Source organism: Pecten maximus, chromosome 9 (genome assembly GCF_902652985.1).
Source record: "Pecten maximus chromosome 9, xPecMax1.1, whole genome shotgun sequence".
Classification (NCBI taxonomy): Eukaryota; Metazoa; Mollusca; class Bivalvia; order Pectinida; family Pectinidae; genus Pecten; species Pecten maximus.
This window is the reverse complement of record NC_047023.1, coordinates 44,339,385-44,362,116: the sequence shown is the minus strand read 5'-3', so window position 1 is coordinate 44,362,116 and position 22,732 is coordinate 44,339,385. Positions and strand designations below refer to the sequence as shown.

The 22,732-nt window shown below is 36.7% G+C and overlaps 1 protein-coding gene across 1 annotated transcript in view; it reads right to left on the bottom strand.

Moving 5' to 3' along the window:
- Positions 1-22,732, bottom strand: part of LOC117335085 (focadhesin-like) — a 393,213-nt gene that overhangs the window by 94,436 nt on the left and 276,045 nt on the right. The window contains 2 exon segments of the mRNA XM_033895005.1: positions 7,387-7,582; positions 9,870-9,971. Coding sequence (XP_033750896.1) covers positions 7,387-7,582; positions 9,870-9,971 — 298 coding nt within the window.

The following is a 22,732-nucleotide window of genomic DNA, read 5'->3' as shown; positions in this document are numbered from 1 at the left end:
GCACAATGGCTATAGGTCATCCTGACCCTTCGGGTCAGATGACCTAAAAATGTAGTCTATTTACATTTTATGTATTTATTGGTATAGAAGGCATCAAATAGTCCTTGTATGTATTTATTGGTATAGAAGGCATCAAATAGTCCTTTTGTATATTTATTGGTATAGAAGGCATCAAATAGTCCTTGTAAGTATTTATTGGTATAGAAGGCATCAAATAGTCCTTGTATGTATTTATTGGTATAGAAGGCATCAAATAGTCCTTGTATGTATTCATTGGTATGGAAGGCATCAAATAGTCCTTGTATGTATTTATTGGTATAGAAGTCATCAAATAGTCCTTGTATGTATTTATTGGTATAGAAGGCATCAAATAGTCCTTGTAAGTATTTATTGGTATAGAAGGCATCAAATAGTCCTTGTATGTATTTATTGGTATGGAAGGCATCAAATAGTCCTTGCGTGTATTTATTGGTATGGAAGGCATCAAATGGTCCTTGCATGTATTTATTGGTATAGAAGGCATCAAATGGTCCTTGTGTGTATTTATTGGTATAGAAGGCATCAAATAGTCCTTGTGTATATTTATTGGTATGGAAGGCATCAAATAGTCCTTGTAAGTATTTATTGGTATAGAAGGCATCAAATAGTCCTTGTGTGTATTTATTGGTACAGAAGGCATCAAAAAGTCCTTGTGTGTATTTATTGGTATAGAAGGCATCTAATAGTCCTTGTGTGTATTTATCGGTATAGAAGACATCAAATAGTCCTTGTATGTATTTATTGTATAGAAGGCATCAAATAGTCCTTGTATGTATTTATTGGTATAGAAGGCATCAAATAGTCCTTGTATGTATTTATTGGTATAGAAGGCATCAAATAGTCCTTGTGTGTATTTATTGGTATAGAAGGCATCAAATAGTCCTTGTGTGTATTTATTGGTATAGAAGGCATCAAATAGTCCTTGTGTGTATTTATTGGTATAGAAGGCATCAAATAGTCCTTGTGTGTATTTATTGGTATAGAAGGCATCAAATAGTCCTTGTATGTATTTATTGGTATAGAAGTCATCAAATAGTCCTTGTGTGTATTTATTGGTATAGAAGGCATCAAATAGTCCTTGTATGTATTTATTGGTATAGAAGGCATCAAATAGTACCTTGTATGTATTTATTGGTATAGAAGGCATCAAATAGTCCTTGTATGTATTTATTGGTATAGAAGGCATCAAATAGACCTTGTATGTATTTATTGGTATAGAAGGCATCAAATAGTCCTTGTATGTATTTATTGGTATAGAAGGCATCAAATAGTCCTTGTACACTGTATTTATTGGTGTAGAAGGCATCAAATAGTCCTTGTGTGTATTTATTGGTATAGAAGACATCAAATAGTCCTTGTACACTGTATTTATTGGTGTAGAAGGCATCAAATAGTCCTTGTATGTATTTATTGGTATAGAAGGCATCAAATAGTCCTTGTACACTGTATTTATTGGTGTAGAAGGCATCAAATAGTCCTTGTATGAATTTATTGGTATAGAAGACATCAAATAGTCCTTGTATGTTTTGTTCTGGTATTGAAGGCATCAAATAGTTCTTGTATGTTTTGTATTGGTATAGAAGGCATCAAATAGTTCTTGTATGTATTTATTGGTATAGAAGGCATCAAATAGTTCTTGTATGTTTTGTATTGGTATAGAAGGCATCAAATAGTTCTTGTATGTATGTATTGGTATAGAAGGCATCAAATAGTTCTTGTATGTTTTGTATTGGTATAGAAGGCATCAAATAGTTCTTGTATGTATTTATTGTATAGAAGTCATCAAATAGTCCTTGTGTGTATTTATTGGTATAGAAGGCATCAAATGGTCCTTGTTTGTATTTATTGGTATAGAAGGCATCAAATAGTCCTTGTATGTATTTATTGGTATAGAAGGCATCAAATAGTCCTTGTGTGTATTTATTGGTATAGAAGGCATCAAATAGTCCTTGTATGTATTTATTGGTATAGAAGGCATCAAATAGTCCTTGTATGTATTTATTGGTATAGAAGGCATCAAATAGTCCTTGTATGTATTTATTGGTATAGAAGGCATCAAATAGTCCTTGTGTGTATTTATTGGTATAGAAGGCATCAAATAGTCCTTGTACACTGTATTTATTGGTATAGAAGTCATCAAATGAGAAATCAACTACATCATTAATGTTATGAACAAAAGAAAGGAGAATATTAAAGATGGAAAGGCAATCAAGAGTCTATTTATAGATAAAGATAATACAGGAGTCTATTTATAAATATACGGATAAATACAGGAGTCTAGTTATAAATATAGGGATAAATAAAGGAGTCTAGTTATAAATATACGGATAAATACAGGAGTCTATTTATAGATACAGATAAATACAAGATTCTATTTATAAATATACGGATAAATACAGGAGTCTTGTTATAAATATACAGATAAATACAAGAGTCTATTTATAGATACAGATAAATACAAGATTCTATTTATAGATACAGATGAATACAAGTGTCTATTTATAGATACAGATAAATACAAGAGTCTATTAATAGATACAGATATATACAAGAGTCTAGCCATGTTCTCAGAATGAGAACTGCGGTGGTGATCACCATTACCAAAAATATATTTTTCAAATGTTATCATGCTGGGAACATTGTACAATATCAAATGTTCATCAAGAATTAATATTTACTGATTAATTTTACTCAAACACATCATGTTTTATTCCATTGACCTCTGTGATACTTCTTCTCATATCATGATGTGTTCAATGATGACACTGCCTTCAAAAAACTGATTCCCAAACTTAGTTTTTGCTATTTGCCAGAGATAGCTTCAGTATGTTAACAAGATCAGATAACATGAGAAATTCTGTGACTCTTCACTGTGACCAATCATCATGTCACTCTCTACATCTTGTTTCCAGAAAAAAAATTGGTGTTGGACAGGATCACTTTGACAAGAGTTGAACAGAGTTCATCTTGTCTCCATCTCCAATTACCATAACCCAATCAAAATCAGATCTGCTGTGCCGATTCAGTCCGTAAACTTTGATCCGATATGATACATTGTTCCAACCCGTCAGTACAAGGTCCTTATAAGGTCCTTCAGCACAACAACACATTTAATGGAATGGAAAGACAACCAAAGTACGGGAGTATTTATCACAGTCCCAGTAAATGTCTATGGCTACAACCAACACGACACACTCAATTAGGGAAGATTAAATTTATTTTCAAAATTTCAAATCTCAGAAAAAAACCTAACAACAGGCTCCTAGTTTAAAACAACAGGTTTAACCTGCGCTTCCATTAAGACAGATTGATGTTTGAAATCATGAAAAGCAAAGCAGCTCAAGTGATGATTCAATAATTTAATACTCCTAATAAAGTTTAGTGTCACTGGACTGGGCCTTGGGATACTCAGTAGTCAGGTAGCTCCAATGGTGGGAGCCTCCGCCTAGAGTTCGGATGTCCGGGTGTCCCAGTTTGGTCACTTTTCCTCTCCTGTTGTAAAAGGTAACAAGAGGCCCATGGACCTTAACAGTTACCTGAGTTTTGATATATTTTTGCAGATTTGATTCCTGTGACTTGAGTTTGAGGTCAATGACCCAGCATTCTAAAGGCCCAATATCAGGTCTCTTGGCCTCTTGTTTAGAGAGTAGATTTTGTTTAGTGATTTTAGCATATTTGACCGATGTCACCAGGTCAAGGTTATCCATTTGAATGCACTTGATAGCCCTTCATCCCAGTATGCTACAGACCTAATATCAGGTCTCGACCTCTTCCTTAGTGAAAAGAAGCCATTTAAAGATTTGCACATATTTGACACCTGTGACCTTGAATAAAGGTCAATGTCATCCATTGGAATAAACCTGGTAGCCCTTTATCCCACCATGCTATAAGCCCAATATTAGGTCTCTAAGCCTCTTGGTTATTGAGGAGAAGCTAAGAATGTAAATTGTTTATAAACGGATGATAGACAGCAGACAGTGGACAACGATAGACTTTGGTCACACATGACGTAAAAACCTCAGCTGTTTTGTTTCTAAATTATGTTGGTAAACAACATGGTAGACAACTATGTTTACATCATGTAATGGTGTTTCTTTTACAGAGCTTGTCAGTTTTTGTGCATCCAACAAGAGACCCAGAGGGCCTGCTTTGCTCACCTGATTGATTCAGTAATTATGGCAGAACACTCTCATCAAGTTATTTTTAACATATTTTCCTTCTTCTGAACTGCCTCTCCAAGCTATGGTTAAAACTACAGGTAGACAAAACCTGTTATTCTTGAAAAAGAAAAAGGACTTTAAAAGTTGTTTTCTTTTTATATATATTTTCCCTATAAGACCCACTAACTCCTGCCTAAAGATAAAAACCTTCATTTATACAACATTATATAACTCATTTACCCAATAAAATAATGCTCCAGACCAAATTTCATCGAAATCCATTCAGGTGTTCAGGACTAGTAGGGATTTAAAATAAACATTGACAGATGATGGATGGATATGACAGACTCTTTGCCATAACATAAGCTCACCAGCCCTTCCGGCCATGAGAGCTGAAAAGCAAACAGGTCAATCTCTTTGTTTTTTCATTAACTCCATGTTGAACTTGCATACTTCATTTAGAAATATTCAATTCTTCAAATTGTAGAGAAGATGTCTACATTACGAAATGTACACCATTTCTTGAAGAGTATTTGTCGGTTTCTTATCAAATAAATCTCCTCCATTACACAGGAGTACTCCTCCTAGATCTAACAGTACACGTGAACACTGGGATGACATTTACACAGGACTCTAACATATATCATCCATGTATTGATTTTAAATGAGAGACTCATATCTGTAATAGACCCATATCATATGGACATCTTAATCCATCTGCTAAGTACATTACATCCATCTTGTTAAGTATTATTTGTTAAGTGTTATGAGTCTGTAGAATTCAAACTATGTAATTATATAAACAGTAGTACATATACACTGTACCAAGGCAGCTGGCAACAATCAATCTATGGTACACACCTTGGTCTATTAGTTAGCAAAAAGGTGTTAAACACCTGAAAAGCAATCCCAAGCAAGCACTTGTGGTAAGGAAGATCTGTATGAAATTTGAGTGTGATCCGCCAGAGGGAACTTAAGTTATCACATGAAAACCTCAGTTCAGATGCCGCCAATGTAAACCATAGTGATTATATGTCGCCATTTGCAAGCGACACAAATGTAAAATCAGAAGGACACTGACAAAGATTCTCTATAAATTTCAACAGTGATCTTGTCCTCGACTTGAGCACCGTGAAACATGAACTAGTTATTCATATTCAACCAATATATGAGGCTTGATTAAAACCTTGTTAAAAATAAAGTTGCTGGAGCACTGACAAAAGCAGAATAAACAAATATACACATGTACATACGCTGGTAATAAGGGAACAAGAAGATAATTAAGCATTGATGTCTGTTTTTTTTAGTTTCATCGGGGTATGAAAAAAATTTTGTTTGCCAACTGTATGGATCCGCGTAGCGGGAGCGGATTCTTACAGAAGTTTGCAAACAAAATTTGTTTCATACCGCGATGAAACTAAAAAAAAAAATGACATCGACGCTTATATTTTAATTTTTGAAAATGATTTTCTAATTTAAAACATGTTTTATGTACAATTTTACTGGTTTTAAATGGAATTCTTTTTCTCAAATCAATACGCAACGTCAATTGTCGTATTGTGACGTCACATTTTTCGGGCCATTCTCAGAATTTCTTTCATAGAAGAATGAAAAGAATTTTTCGACCAATCACATTTGAGTATTTACCATGAAAACAAAGAAAAATCAATTATTCTAAGTACAAAAAGAATTTTCATGAAAACAACTAGAAGTTTGGTAGATAGTTTCTTTCAAAAGAAAAATCAAAAAGAAAAAGACCAAAGTTTGTTTAAGCATTGAACTGCTTTCAGTTGGAAGTTATGGGCTTTTTAAAGACTATATCTAGGAATTTAGCTCCTTTGAAGAATTAATGAACAAATTATTATTGTCAAAGACGGAACAGCCTTTTCAATAGCCATCTTTCATGATTGCCGACATGACAATTATGACATCACAATAATAATGACGTCATAATGAAGATTTTGAAGTTATATGGACTTGTAACCTTCAAGTGAGCTTGGTAAAGTTATATAGTGGGGCTGCAGTGTAAATGTAAATATTTCATAATGAAAGTTTTAAGACATAAAAGTGAGTAGATTATCACCTGTTTATCTTATTGTAAATCACAAAATTAAATTTCTTTGTTTTAACTATAGTATCCCTCTTTCTGTCTTTCCATCACCTCCAATCCTTCAGCAGACCAAACAGGCTAACTGAATCTGGGGACCTCTAGCTCTCAATAAGAAATAATCTCTAAATTCTGTTTACTAATATCAAATTTTAAAATGAATTCACCTATTTTAACTTCTGTCTGATGTGATCTTTTACAACCGAGGAAATTACATTCACAATATATCCCACTAGCCTGCGACACAAACCTAACGAGTGATCTATGTCACATGCACTTCCTGTGAAATGGATTTCGCATCAGTGATGTCTGTGATAAATCTATACTGCACTGTCGATACCAGCAGAACTCTGATAAACATGACCACAGTGTGGTGATGTAGAAAGATACAGTGTCAGATCGGACCGGTATGTCTGCTGCCAAACAGACTCAATGTTATCCACCTGACAAGGAAGTACGCTTGGACCTAGAGTAAGTATAATTAAACAGATTCTCACTGGATCAGTCTTTGACCTTTACCTTACAAGAAATATACACCTGAGGAACAGGAAATTTATTTAAATGATGGACACCATCTGAAATCCGCATTTCTGATTGCTGGAAATAGAATATTTAGACACTTTGATTGGCCAGGCTTACCAAAAAGGTATTGATGACTGTTAGTGTTGTCTTACACAACATAAAGACACCTTTCTTCCTGTCACTCAGACGCTGACATTTCCCCCATATACAGAATCTGAACCAATTCCTCTGTCAGAATTTTATTGCAACTTAAAATTGTTCTTAAGTATCCAAACCTTTAACAGAATGTCTACGAATGCTAATATTTCATCAGGTGCATCCCTACTGATTAAAGATGAAAACTATTTTGAAGATAAAAAGGGTGACACTTGGATTTTTGATCCCTATCTGCAACACGTGTAAGTTTTCGATATGCAAACATTCTGAAGAAGCTTTAAAATTAGGCAACAGGTTGACATTCAAATTTTGTTTTGAAGCATTTGGAAGATCCTAGACTGGACACATGTGATAATGTCATTGATGTTCCCAACCCCGGTTGGGAACCTCCATCGCACTTACCTGATAATACGGCAGGATTTTCATAAGGAAACCCAGAATTCCCTTGGCAGATTCCTGATGTTGTGATTGGCCAAGCACTTGCATTAGGGTTCTCTCTAGACTTGTTTTCATTGGTTGATATTGGGTGCTTTGTTGCGGTTCCAACAGTACAAATTTCAGGAAGGTGGCCAGCATCTCCATCGCATTCCGTCGTACACTTTAAATATGAAATAAAAACAATCATGTTAACAATTCCTGATCTGTGTAGCTTACAGGTAGAATTAAAAATATTTATGCAAACTGGCAGTAAATCCTTCACATGAGATATTGGGATCTACAATTCTGAGGATACTATCATGCTTCTGCTGTATAAGTGAGACAAAAGAAGAGGCCCATGGGCCTTAATAGTCACCATACTTCTGAAATACAAACTGATAGTTGATGCTGATTTTGCTTTTCAATTAAGATTTTAACAGATTTTACACTGTGAAATATGCTTCAGACTAAATCCTTTCATTCCTACAGAAGGAGGATATCAAAGAATTCGATATATTTCCTCTACCCCTCTGTCCCCTGTAGGAGGGGGTCAGTCCCACCATTCCTACAATTCCCACCACCTAATGATGCTTCCAGTCAAACATCAATGATATGAACTGTGGTTTTGGAGGAGAAGTCATTTACAGCAATAAAGTCAATCTGTCACCTTTTGGTCCCCCACATACCACCAAGTCCTCCCCACATACCACCAAGTCCCCCCACATACCACCAAGTCCTCCCCACATACCACCAAGTCCTCCCCACATACCACCAAGTCCTCCCCACATACCACCAAGTCCTCCCCACATACCACCAAGTCCTCCCCACATACCACTAAGTCCTCCCCACATACCACCATGTCCTCCCCACATACCACCAAGTCCTCCCCACATACCACCATGTCCTCCCCACATACCACCAAGTCCTCCCCACATACCACCAAGTCCTCCCCACATACCACCAAGTCCTCCCCACATACCACCAAGTCCTCCCCACATACCACCAAGTCCTCCCCACATACCACCAAGTCCTCCCCACATACCACCAAGTCCTCCCCACATACCACCAAGTCCTCCCCACATACCACCAAGTCCTCCCCACATACCACCAAGTCCTCCCCACATACCACCAAGTCCTCCCCACATACCACTAAGTCCCCCCACATACCACCAAGTCCTCCCCACATACCACCAAGTCCTCCCCACATACCACTAAGTCCCCCCACATACCACCAAGTCCTCCCCACATACCACCAAGTCCTCCCCACATACCACCAAGTCCTCCCCACATACCACCAAGTCCTCCCCACATACCACCAAGTCCATGGGGCCGCATGAATTTCATAAATTCCTATGTCCCAGTGATGTCCTATGTCAAATTTATTGCATTAATTTTGAAGAGGTTTAAAATGCACAAATACTAATACATAACAAGTCCACAGTACTCCACTCCTTGACCTATAGGGCCATGATAATCATAAATTCAAAAGAGGACTAGTTGATGATTTTAATCAAACGTGCAATTACTCTCTGTTACTTGCAGGCATAGAGAAGAGGATTTTTAAGGACAACCCCAGTTATTAACTATTTTGCCCAGACCCTCAGGCCCCTAGGGCCGCAGCCCCATAAACTTCATAAAACCCCAACCTCATGTCTATAGTGATGGTTGTGTGTAAGTTTGGCCTAAATTGGCACTGTAGTTTTGAAGAATTCAAAATTAAAATGTTAAAAAAATGACAGACGACAGATGACAGACGATGGACGCTAACACTGTGGTATGCCATAAACTAAGCTAACACTGTGGTATGCCATAAGCTTATTTGACCTTTCAAGCTATAAAAATCTGAACTCCAAATAGGTTCTGAAACCTTAAAGGGGCATTCCTTCATTTGAATGAAGTTTAATTAGGTTGTCAAAATTAAACTTACTGGAAAGTAGTAAAAGTTATAAACTTAACATTAATAAGGCAGTTTTAATCTCAAGATAAACCCAAGTTCTTCGAACATTAAATCCTGATAATTCTTAATTCGACCCAAAGTATCACTATATTACTGCATAGTCATAGGGTATTTGTATACCGTATGCCTTTTTCTTGTACATTTCGGCGTTAATTTCATTACATGTAGGCACAAGCACTATAATTTAAAATCTAAAGACTTTAATTTCCTTATCAGAAAAAAATTCCTAGTTACATGTTTCTATCCATATTTCAACCTAATTTCTAAACACAATTTCCTATTAACACATAAAGATAAGAAGTAAATTCAGGAAACCAGTTTTCCTGGATATCGTGCAGATATAATTACACTATCTATTTACTGGATAAAAAAATGCTTATCAGTTCGATCATAAAAACCATATACTGTTTTAAGTCTAGACACATTTAATACATTTTCTGTGACATCATCAATAATTAACGTAATATTTGTCTCCACTACCAAACAGTTTAGTCTAGACATGTTTGATTACCTTCTGTTGCCATGACAACAGAGGCAGTACACCTGGTGCTGTAGTAGAGGCCATGCTTCTGGTCGGTTGGTTAAAACTGTGATGAAGGGATGAGGGGGTGTCCTGTAAGTATAAAATAACATACCTATAATTCGAAAGTATAAAATAACAAACCTATAATTCATTAGGTTATCAATATGATTTCAGGAACCATATTCAAAATGGGAGAAGCATAAAAAGTGTAATAAATCAAGTAACAAATATATCCATGTTTTAACTGAGTAGAATCGTTTGTATTAATTCATAACATTTCCTCAGGAAACTCACAGGCCAAATTATACAAAAATCTAAGCAAGATCTGGAGGATAAGATGTCTAGTTATGTTGTGTTACCAGAGTTATGGCCCTTTTGTCTCATACTTAGACAACATATATTTTGGGGGCTATAAATCTGTTAAATGCTACAGTGAAATACAAACAACATGACACTCCATTGAAATGTAAATGATGGGTTAGATTGGTTCAAAATCGTACTGAAATTAGTCCAGTATCTTATTTCAACAATGTTTCTAAAATCCTGTATGGACAAAGGGCTTAACAGATTCCAGATTTTAACAGCCTGACCCCCCCTAGGAGTTAGCTTAGGAAAGTAGAGAAAGATACCTAAGTATTTAAAAAGATAAATTCCACAAGTACAGTATTGAGCCTGTGCCAAACGTCTTCGTAATTTTCATGACATCAAAACAAAATAACATAAGAAGTCTGAGGGTTTCCCTACTTTGACCGCGAGGGTGTATCGAGGGTGTATCGAGCACATGGAATTAACTGTGGCCGAGAAGGAGGTTTTAAGACTTATTCAAGAAGGTTATCGACTCTCTAACATCTACAGTTTTTTGGAGTGATTTCGTCAGCGGGTTCTGTGAAAAACGGGAAACGGACCGGATAACCACCGAAGCTCTCTCAACATGATACTTGGGCCTTGTTCAGGACGGTCAGGTTGGATCGGCAGCGACCTTTGCAGGAAATTTCTAATGTATTTAATGAGCAAAGACAGCCACCAGTGTCCAAACTGACTGTCCAGAGAAAACTACAAGAGGAAGGCTTTCATCGACGAATTGTGAAGAAGAAAATCAGAATCTGGAAAGAGATCATTAAGAAGCGAGTTTCTTGGTGTAAAGAACTCAGCCATAAAAGTGTGGACCTTTACTGAAAGGAAGTCATTTTCAGTGATGAGTGCAAAGTAGAATTTAGAAACATTTATCTGGAGAAAAGCTGGCGAAGGATGGAGACGACCATGTTTAAACCGAGTGACACTCCAGAGTTTGATGACATGGGGTTGTATCACCTATGACGGTGTTGGCACATTATCTGTTTAAATGGGAATATCAATGCCCAAAAAATATATAGAAATACTTGATACCAATATTTGGCCTTTGGTGTCTGTGTGATTGTTATATGCTAAAATGGAGGCAACATCAATGTCCACACCTGTAAATTATATATCAACATCAATGTCTACACCTGTAAATTATATCAACATCAATGTCCACACCTGTACAATTATATCAACATCAATGTCCACACCTGTAAATTATATCAACATCAATGTCCACACCTGTAAATTATATCAACATCAATGTCCACACCTGTACAATTATATCAACATCAATGTCTACACCTGTACACACCTGTACAATTATATCAACATCAATGTCCACACCTGTAAATTATATCAACATCAATGTCCACACCTGTAAATTATATCAACATCAATGTCCACACCTGTACAATTATATCAACATCAATGTCTACACCTGTACACACCTGTACAATTATATCAACACCAATGTCCACACCTGTCCACACCTGTACAATTATATCAACATCAATGTCCACACCTGTAAATTATATCAACATCAATGTCCACACCTGTAAATTATATCAACATCAATGTCTACACCTGTAAATTATATCAACATCAATGTCTACACCTGTAAATTATATCAACATCAATGTCCACACCTGTAAATTATATCAACATCAATGTCTACACCTGTAAATTATATCAACATCAATGTCCACACCTGTAAATTATATCAACATCAATGTCCACACCTGTAAATTATATCAACATCAATGTCTACACCTGTAAATTATATCAACATCAATGTCCACACCTGTAAATTATATCAACATCAATGTCCACACCTGTAAATTATATCAACATCAATGTCTACACCTGTAAATTATATCAACATCAATGCCTACACCTGTACACACCTGTAAATTATATCAACATCAATGTCCAAACCTGTAAATTATATCAACATCAATGTCCACACCTGTAAATTATATCAACATCAATGTCCACACCTGTAAATTATATCAACATCAATGTCTACACCTGTACACACCTGTAAATTATATCAACATCAATGTCCACACCTGTACAATTATATCAACATCAATGTCCACACCTGTACACAACTGTACAATTATATCAACATCAATGTCCACACATGTACAATTATATCAACATCAATGTCTACACCTGTAAATTATATCAACATCAATGTCCACACCTGTACAATTATATCAACATCAATGTCCACACCTGTACAAACCTGTACACACCTGTAAATTATATCAACATCGATGTCCACACCTGTAAATTATATCAACATCAATGTCCACACCTGTAAATTATATCAACATCAATGTCCACACCTGTAAATTATATCAACATCAATGTCCACACCTGTACAATTATATATCAACATCAATGTCCACACCTGTACACACCTGTATACACCTGTAAATTATATCAACATCAATGTCCACACCTGTAAATTATATCAACATCAATGTCCACACCTGTAAATTATATCAACATCAATGTCCACACCTGTACAATTATATATCAACATCAATGTCCACACCTGTAAATTATATCAACATCGATGTCCACACCTGTAAATTATATCAACATCAATGTCCACACCTGTAAATTATATCAACATCAATGTCCACACCTGTAAATTATATCAACATCAATGTCCACACCTGTACAATTATATATCAACATCAATGTCCACACCTGTAAATTATATCAACATCAATGTCCACACCTGTAAATTATCTCAACATCAATGTCCACACCTGTAAATTATATCAACATCAATGTCCACACCTGTAAATTATATCAACATCAATGTCCACAACTGTAAATTATATCAACATCAATGTCCACACCTGTACAATTATATCAACATCAATGTCCACACCTGTAAATTATATCAACATCAATGTCCACACCTGTACAATTATATCAACATCAATGTCCACACCTGTAAATTATATCAACATCAATGTCCCTACCTGTAAATTATATCAACATCAATGTCCACACCTGTAAATTATATCAACATCAATGTCCACAACTGTAAATTATATCAACATCAATGTCTACACCTGTACAATTATATCAACATCAATGTCCACACCTGTAAATTATATCAACATCAATGTCCACACCTGTACACACCTGTACAATTATATCAACATCAATGTCCACACCTGTACAATTATATCAACATCAATGTCCACACCTGTACAATTATATCAACATCAATGTCCACACCTGTAAATTATATCAACATCAATGTCCACACCTGTACAATTATATCAACATCAATGTCCACACCTGTAAATTATATCAACATCAATGTCCACACCTGTCCACACCTGTAAATTATATCAACATCAATGTCTACACCTGTAAATTATATCAACACCAATGTCCACACCTGTACACACCTGTAAATTATATCAACATCAATGTCCACACCTGTAAATTATATCAACATCAATGTCCACACCTGTACAATTATATCAACATCAATGTCCACACCTGTAAATTATATCAACATCAATGTCCACACCTGTAAATTATATCAACATCAATGTCTACACCTGTACAATTATATCAACATCAATGTCTACACCTGTACACACCTGTAAATTATATCAACATCAATGTCTACACCTGTAAATTATATCAACATCAATGTCCACACCTGTAAATTATATCAACATCAATGTCCACAACTGTAAATTATATCCACATCAATGTCCACACCTGTACACACCTGTACAATTATATCCACATCAATGTCCACACCTGTAAATTATATCAACATCAATGTCCACACCTGTACACACCTGTACAATTATATCCACATCAATGTCCACACCTGTACAATTATATCAACATCAATGTCCACACCTGTACACACCTGTACAATTATATCAACATCAATGTCTACACCTGTACAATTATATCAACATCAATGTCCACACCTGTACAATTATATCAACATCAATGTCCACACCTGTACACACCTGTACAATTATATCCACATCAATGTCCACACCTGTAAATTATATCAACATCAATGTCCACACCTGTAAATTATATCAACATCACTGTCCACACCTGTAAATTATATCAACATCAACGTCAACACCTGTAAATTATATCAACATCAATGTCCACACCTGTACACACCTGTAAATTATATCAACATCAATGTCCACACCTGTACACACCTGTAAATTATATCCACACCACTGTCCACACCTGTAAATTATATCAACATCAATGTCCACACCTGTAAATTATATCAACATCAATGTCCACACCTGTAAATTATATATCAACATCAATGTCTACACCTGTACAATTATATCAACATCAATGTCCACACCTGTACATTTCTATCAACATCAATGTCCACACCTGTACATTTCTATCAACATCAATGTCCACACCTGTACAATTATATCAACATCAATGTCCACACCTGTAAATTATATCAACATCAATGTCCACACCTGTAAATTATATCAACATCAATGTCTACACCTGTACAATTATATCAACATCAATGTCCACACCTGTACATTTCTATCAACATCAATGTCCACACCTGTACAATTATATCAACATCAATGTCCACACCTGTAAATTATGTCAACACCAATGTCCACACCTGTACACACCTGTACAATTATATCACCATCAATGTCCACACCTGTACACACCTGTACAATTATATCAACATCAATGTCAACACCTGTACACACCTGTAAATTATATCAACACCAATGTCCACACTTGTACACACCTGTACAATTATATCACCATCAATGTCCACACCTGTACACACCTGTACAATTATATCACCATCAATGTCCACACCTGTCCACACCTGTACAATTACATCAACATCAATGTCCACACCTGTAAATTATATCAACATCAATGTCTACACCTGTACACACCTGTACAATTTCATCAACATCAATGTCCACACCTGTAAATTATATCAACATCAATGTCAACACCTGTAAATTATATCAACATCAATGTCCACACCTGTAAATTACATCAACATCAATGTCCACACCTGTAAATTATATCAACATCAATGTCTACACCTGTACACACCTGTACAATTACATCAACATCAATGTCTACACCTGTACAATTATATCAACATCAATGTCTACACCTGTACACACCTGTACAATTATATCAACATCAATGTCCACACCTGTAAATTATATCAACATCAATGTCCACACCTGTACAATTATATCAACATCAATGTCTACACCTGTACAATTATATCAACATCAATGTCCACACCTGTAAATTATATCAACATCAATGTCCACACCTGTAAATTATATCAACATCAATGTCCACACCTGTAAATTATATCAACATCAATGTCTACACCTGTAAATTATATCAACATCAATGTCTACACCTGTAAATTATATCAACATCAATGTCCACACCTGTACAAACCTGTAAATTATATCAACATCAATGTCCACACCTGTAAATTATATCAACATCACTGTCCACACCTGTAAATTATATCAACATCAATGTCCACACCTGTAAATTATATCAACATCAATGTCCACGCCTGTAAATTATATCAACATCAATGTCCACACCTGTAAATTATATCAACATCAATGTCCACACCTGTACACACCTGTAAATTATATCAACATCAATGTCCACACCTGTAAATTATATCCACATCAATGTCCACACCTGTAAATTATATCAACATCAATGTCCACACCTGTACAATTATATATCAACATCAATGTCCACACCTGTAAATTATATCAACATCAATGTCTACACCTGTAAATTATATCAACATCAATGTCCACACCTGTACACACCTGTACAATTATATCAACATCAATGTCCACACCTGTAAATTATATCAACATCACTGTCCACACCTGTAAATTATATCAACATCAACGTCCACACCTGTAAATTATATCAACATCAATGTCCACACCTGTACACACCTGTAAATTATATCAACATCAATGTCCACACCTGTACACACCTGTAAATTATATCCACACCACTGTCCACACCTGTAAATTATATCAACATCAATGTCCACACCTGTAAATTATATCAACATCAATGTCCACACCTGTAAATTATATCAACATCAATGTCCACACCTGTACAATTATATCAACATCAATGTCCACACCTGTACATTTCTATCAACATCAATGTCCACACCTGTACAATTATATCAACATCAATGTCCACACCTGTAAATTATGTCAACACCAATGTCCACACCTGTACACACCTGTACAATTATATCACCATCAATGTCCACACCTGTACACACCTGTACAATTATATCAACATCAATGTCAACACCTGTACACACCTGTAAATTATATCAACACCAATGTCCACACTTGTACACACCTGTACAATTATATCACCATCAATGTCCACACCTGTACACACCTGTACAATTATATCACCATCAATGTCCACACCTGTACACACCTGTAAATTACATCAACATCAATGTCCACACCTGTAAATTATATCAACATCAATGTCTACACCTGTACACACCTGTACAATTATATCAACATCAATGTCCACACCTGTAAATTATATCAACATCAATGTCAACACCTGTAAATTATATCAACATCAATGTCCACACCTGTAAATTACATCAACATCAATGTCCACACCTGTAAATTATATCAACATCAATGTCTACACCTGTACACACCTGTACAATTACATCAACATCAATGTCTACACCTGTACAATTATATCAACATCAATGTCTACACCTGTACACACCTGTACAATTATATCAACATCAATGTCCACACCTGTAAATTATATCAACATCAATGTCCACACCTGTACAATTATATCAACATCAATGTCTACACCTGTACAATTATATCAACATCAATGTCCACACCTGTAAATTATATCAACATCAATGTCCACACCTGTAAATTATATCAACATCAATGTCCACACCTGTAAATTATATCAACATCAATGTCTACACCTGTAAATTATATCAACATCAATGTCTACACCTGTAAATTATATCAACATCAATGTCCACACCTGTACACACCTGTAAATTATATCAACATCAATGTCCACACCTGTAAATTATATCAACATCACTGTCCACACCTGTAAATTATATCAACATCAATGTCCACACCTGTAAATTATATCAACATCAATGTCCACGCCTGTAAATTATATCAACATCAATGTCCACACCTGTAAATTATATCAACATCAATGTCCACACCTGTACACACCTGTAAATTATATCAACATCAATGTCCACACCTGTAAATTATATCAACATCAATGTCCACACCTGTACACACCTGTACAATTATATCCACATCAATGTCCACACCTGTACAATTATATCAACATCAATGTCCACACCTGTACACACCTGTACAATTATATCAACATCAATGTCTACACCTGTACAATTATATCAACATCAATGTCCACACCTGTACAATTATATCAACATCAATGTCCACACCTGTACACACCTGTACAATTATATCCACATCAATGTCCACACCTGTACAATTATATCACCATCAATGTCCACACCTGTACACACCTGTACAATTATATCAACATCAATGTCAACACCTGTACACACCTGTAAATTATATCAACACCAATGTCCACACTTGTACACACCTGTACAATTATATCACCATCAATGTCCACACCTGTACACACCTGTACAATTATATCACCATCAATGTCCACACCTGTACACACCTGTAAATTACATCAACATCAATGTCCACACCTGTAAATTATATCAACATCAATGTCTACACCTGTACACACCTGTACAATTACATCAACATCAATGTCCACACCTATAAATTATATCAACATCAATGTCAACACCTGTAAATTATATCAACATCAATGTCCACACCTGTAAATTACATCAACATCAATGTCCACACCTGTACAATTATATCAACATCAATGTCCACACCTGTACACACCTGTACAATTATATCAACATCAATGTCCACACCTGTACAATTATATCAACATCAATGTCCACACCTGTAAATTATATCAACATCAATGTCTACACCTGTACACACCTGTACAATTACATCAACATCAATGTCTACACCTGTACAATTATATCAACATCAATGTCTACACCTGTACACACCTGTACAATTATATCAACATCAATGTCCACACCTGTAAATTATATCAACATCAATGTCCACACCTGTAAATTATATCAACATCAATGTCCACACCTGTAAATTATATCAACATCAATGTCTACACCTGTAAATTATATCAACATCAATGTCTACACCTGTAAATTATATCAACATCAATGTCCACACCTGTACACACCTGTAAATTATATCAACATCAATGTCCACACCTGTAAATTATATCAACATCACTGTCCACACCTGTAAATTATATCAACATCAATGTCCACACCTGTACACACCTGTAAATTATATCAACATCAATGTCCACACCTGTAAATTATATCAACATCAATGTCTACACCTGTACAATTATATCAACATCAATGTCCACACCTGTAAATTATATCAACATCAATGTCCACGCCTGTAAATTATATCAACATCAATGTCCACACCTGTACAATTATATCAACATCAATGTCCACACCTGTACAATTATATCAACATCAATGTCCACACCTGTAAATTATATCAACATCAATGTCCACGCCTGTAAATTATATCAACATCAATGTCCACACCTGTAAATTATATCAACATCAATGTCCACACCTGTACACACCTGTAAATTATATCAACATCAATGTCCACACCTGTAAATTATATCAACATCAATGTCCACACCTGTACAATTATATCAACATCAATGTCCACACCTGTAAATTACACCTGTAAATTTCTATCAACATCAATGTCCACACCTGTAAATTACACCTGTAAATTTCTATCAACATCAATGTCCACACCTGTAAATTACACCTGTAAATTTCTACCAACATCAATCATTACACAAAGATGACTACTTGTTGATGTAGTTTAAGGATGAAGTTCTTTTTTTTTATCACTGACCCTGACCTTTGATCAATCCTGCTGTTATAACTCGTCTATAAGGATATCATGTTCAAAGCAAATCTGTGAAAAATGTATTACTGCCAGAACGATGATGAGTTGATATCCTTTTGATTCATTCTATTTATCGAAGGGTATTTAAAAAGAAGGAATAGCATCAAACATTACTATCAAAATACTGCTGGCTTTACCATTATTTCAGTGAGAAAACCTGTAAATTAAACGATTCTGCCAGATATAGACAGTTATTCCTTTGAGATGCGTACTATGTTCAGCATTTAAAATTAAACAAAAAATATTCTATATATTTAGTGATTTCATGGCAAGATATTATACCTAAAGAAATAAACTGTTGTGAGTTTTATTAATCACCGATAGAAGGCACTGTACTCCAATAGCCTTGGACCAGCATAATCTGCTATGGCCCTCATCAAATGTCAGTAACACCAACGTTTATTGAAAATTGTACGACTTATCTGACTTCTACGATGGTAACTGGAGTATAATATAATACTAATCTTCTGCATTTCATTTCTAGTTAAAAATAAATCCGTTTAAAACTTAAAAACAGTTTCTATTCATCTGTTCATGATCAATTTTTATTTCCCACATATCATATCGAGTTAAACTTGGAAAATGTTTCCATCAGGACTTCTGTAATAATCAAAATGTGGTAACTTTGAAGCGTGTGTATAAGGGTATCATACAACACTCAGGTTTGATAACAAGTCCACATCAAAGTACACCTGCTGATACAAATTCTCACAGATTACCGACAGTCACATGTTACTGGGACTGTCAATGTGACCTGTACTACAGTCACAGACCATCAACTGTCACTCAGCCTCACTCAACTCTGTCAATGTGACCTGTACTACAGTCACACACCATCAACTGTCACTCGGCCCAACTCTGTCAATGTGACCTGTACTACAGTCACACACCATCAACTGTCACTCAGCCTCACTCAACTCTGTCAATGTGACCTGTACTAGTCACAGACCATCAACTGTCACTCAGCCTCACTCAACTCTGTCAATGTGACCTGTACTACAGTCACAGACCATCAACTGTCACTCAGCCTCACTCAACTCTGTCAATGTGACCTGTACTACAGTCACACAGTGTCAACCAACTGTCACTCAGCCTCACTCAACTCCGTCAATGTGACCTGTACTACAGTCACACACCATCAACTGTCACTCAGCCTCACTCAACTCTGTCAATGTGACCTGTACTACAGTGACAGACCATCAACTGTCACTCAGCCTCACTCAACTCTGTCAATGTGACCTGTACTAGTCACACACCATCAACTGTCACTCAGCCTCACTCAACTCTGTCAATGTGACCTGTACTACAGTCACAGACCATCAACTGTCACTCAGCCTCACTCAACTCTGTCAATGTGACCTGTACTACAGTCACAGACCATCAACTGTCACTCAGCCTCACTCAACTCTGTCAATGTGACCTGTACTACAGTCACACACCATCAACTGTCACTCGGCCTCACTTAACTCTGTCAATGTGACCTGTACTACAGTCACAGACCATCAACTGTCACTCAGCCTCACTCAACTCTGTCAATGTGACCTGTACTACAGTCACACACCATCAACTGTCACTCGGCCTCACTCAACTCTGTCAATGTGACCTGTACTACAGTCACAGACCATCAACTGTCACTCGGCCTCACTCAACTCTGTCAATGTGACCTGTACTACAGTCACAAACCATCAACTGTCACTCAGCCTCACTCAACTCTGTCAATGTGACCTGTACTACAGTCACAGACCATCAACTGTCACTCAGCCTCACTCAACTCTGTCAATGTGACCTGTACTACAGTCACAGACCATCAACCAACTGTCACTCGGCCTCACTCAACTCTGTCAATGTGACCTGTACTAGTCACAGACCATCAACTGTCACTCGGCCTCACTCAACTCTGTCAATGTGACCTGTACTACAGTCACAGACCATCAACTGTCACTCAGCCTCACTCAACTCTGTCATTGTGACCTGTACTACAGTCACACACCATCAACTGTCACTCAGCCTCACTCAACTCTGTCAATGTGACCTGTACTACAGTCACAGACCACCAACTGTCACTCAGCCTCACTCAACTCTGTCAATGTGACCTGTACTACAGTCACAGACCATCAACTGTCACTCAGCCTCACTCAACTCTGTCAATGTGACCTGTACTACAGTCACAGACCATCAACTGTCACTCAGCCTCACTCAACTCTATCAATGTGACCTGTACTACAGTCACAGACCATCAACTGTCACTCAGCCTCACTCAACTCTGTCAATGTGACCTGTACTACAGTCACAGACCATCAACTGTCACCCAGCCTCACTCAACTCTGTCAATGTGACCTGTACTACAGTCACAGACCATCAACTGTCACTCAGCCTCACTCAACTCTGTCAATGTGACCTGTACTACAGTCACAGACCATCAACCAACTGTCACTCAGCCTCACTCAACTCTGTCAATGTGACGTGTACTACAGTCACAGACCATCAACTGTCACTCAGCCTCACTCAACTCTGTCAATGTGACCTGTACTACAGTCACAGACCATCAACTGTCACTCAGCCTCACTCAACTCTGTCAATGTGACCTGTACTACAGTCACAGACCATCAACTGTCACTCAGCCTCACTCAACTCTGGCAATGTGACCTGTACTACAGTCACATACCATCAACTAACTGTCACTCAGCCTCACTCAACTCTGTCAATGTGACCTGTACTACAGTCACAGACCATCAACTAACTGTCACTCAGCCTCACTCAACTCTGTCAATGTGACCTGTACTAGTCACAGACCATCAACTGTCACTCAGCCTCACTCACCTGTGTCAATGTGACCTGTACTAGTCACAGACCATCAACTGTCACCCAGCCTCACTCACCTCTGTCAATGTGACCTGTACTACAGTCACAGATCATCAACTGTCACTCAGCCTCACTCACCTCTGTCAATGTGACCTGTACTACAGTCACAGACCATCAACTGTCACTCAGCCTCACTCAACTCTGTCAATGTGACCTGTACTACAGTCACAGACCATCAACCAACTGTCACTCAGCCTCACTCAACTCTGTCAATGTGACCTGTACTACAGTCACAGACCATCAACTGTCACTCAGCCTCACTCAACTCTGTCAATGTGACCTGTACTACAGTCACAGACCATCAACTGTCACTCGGCCTCACTCAACTCTGTCAATGTGACCTGTACTACAGTCACAGACCATCAACTGTCACTCGGCCTCACTCACCTCTGTCAATGTGACCTGTACTACAGTCACACACCATCAACTGTC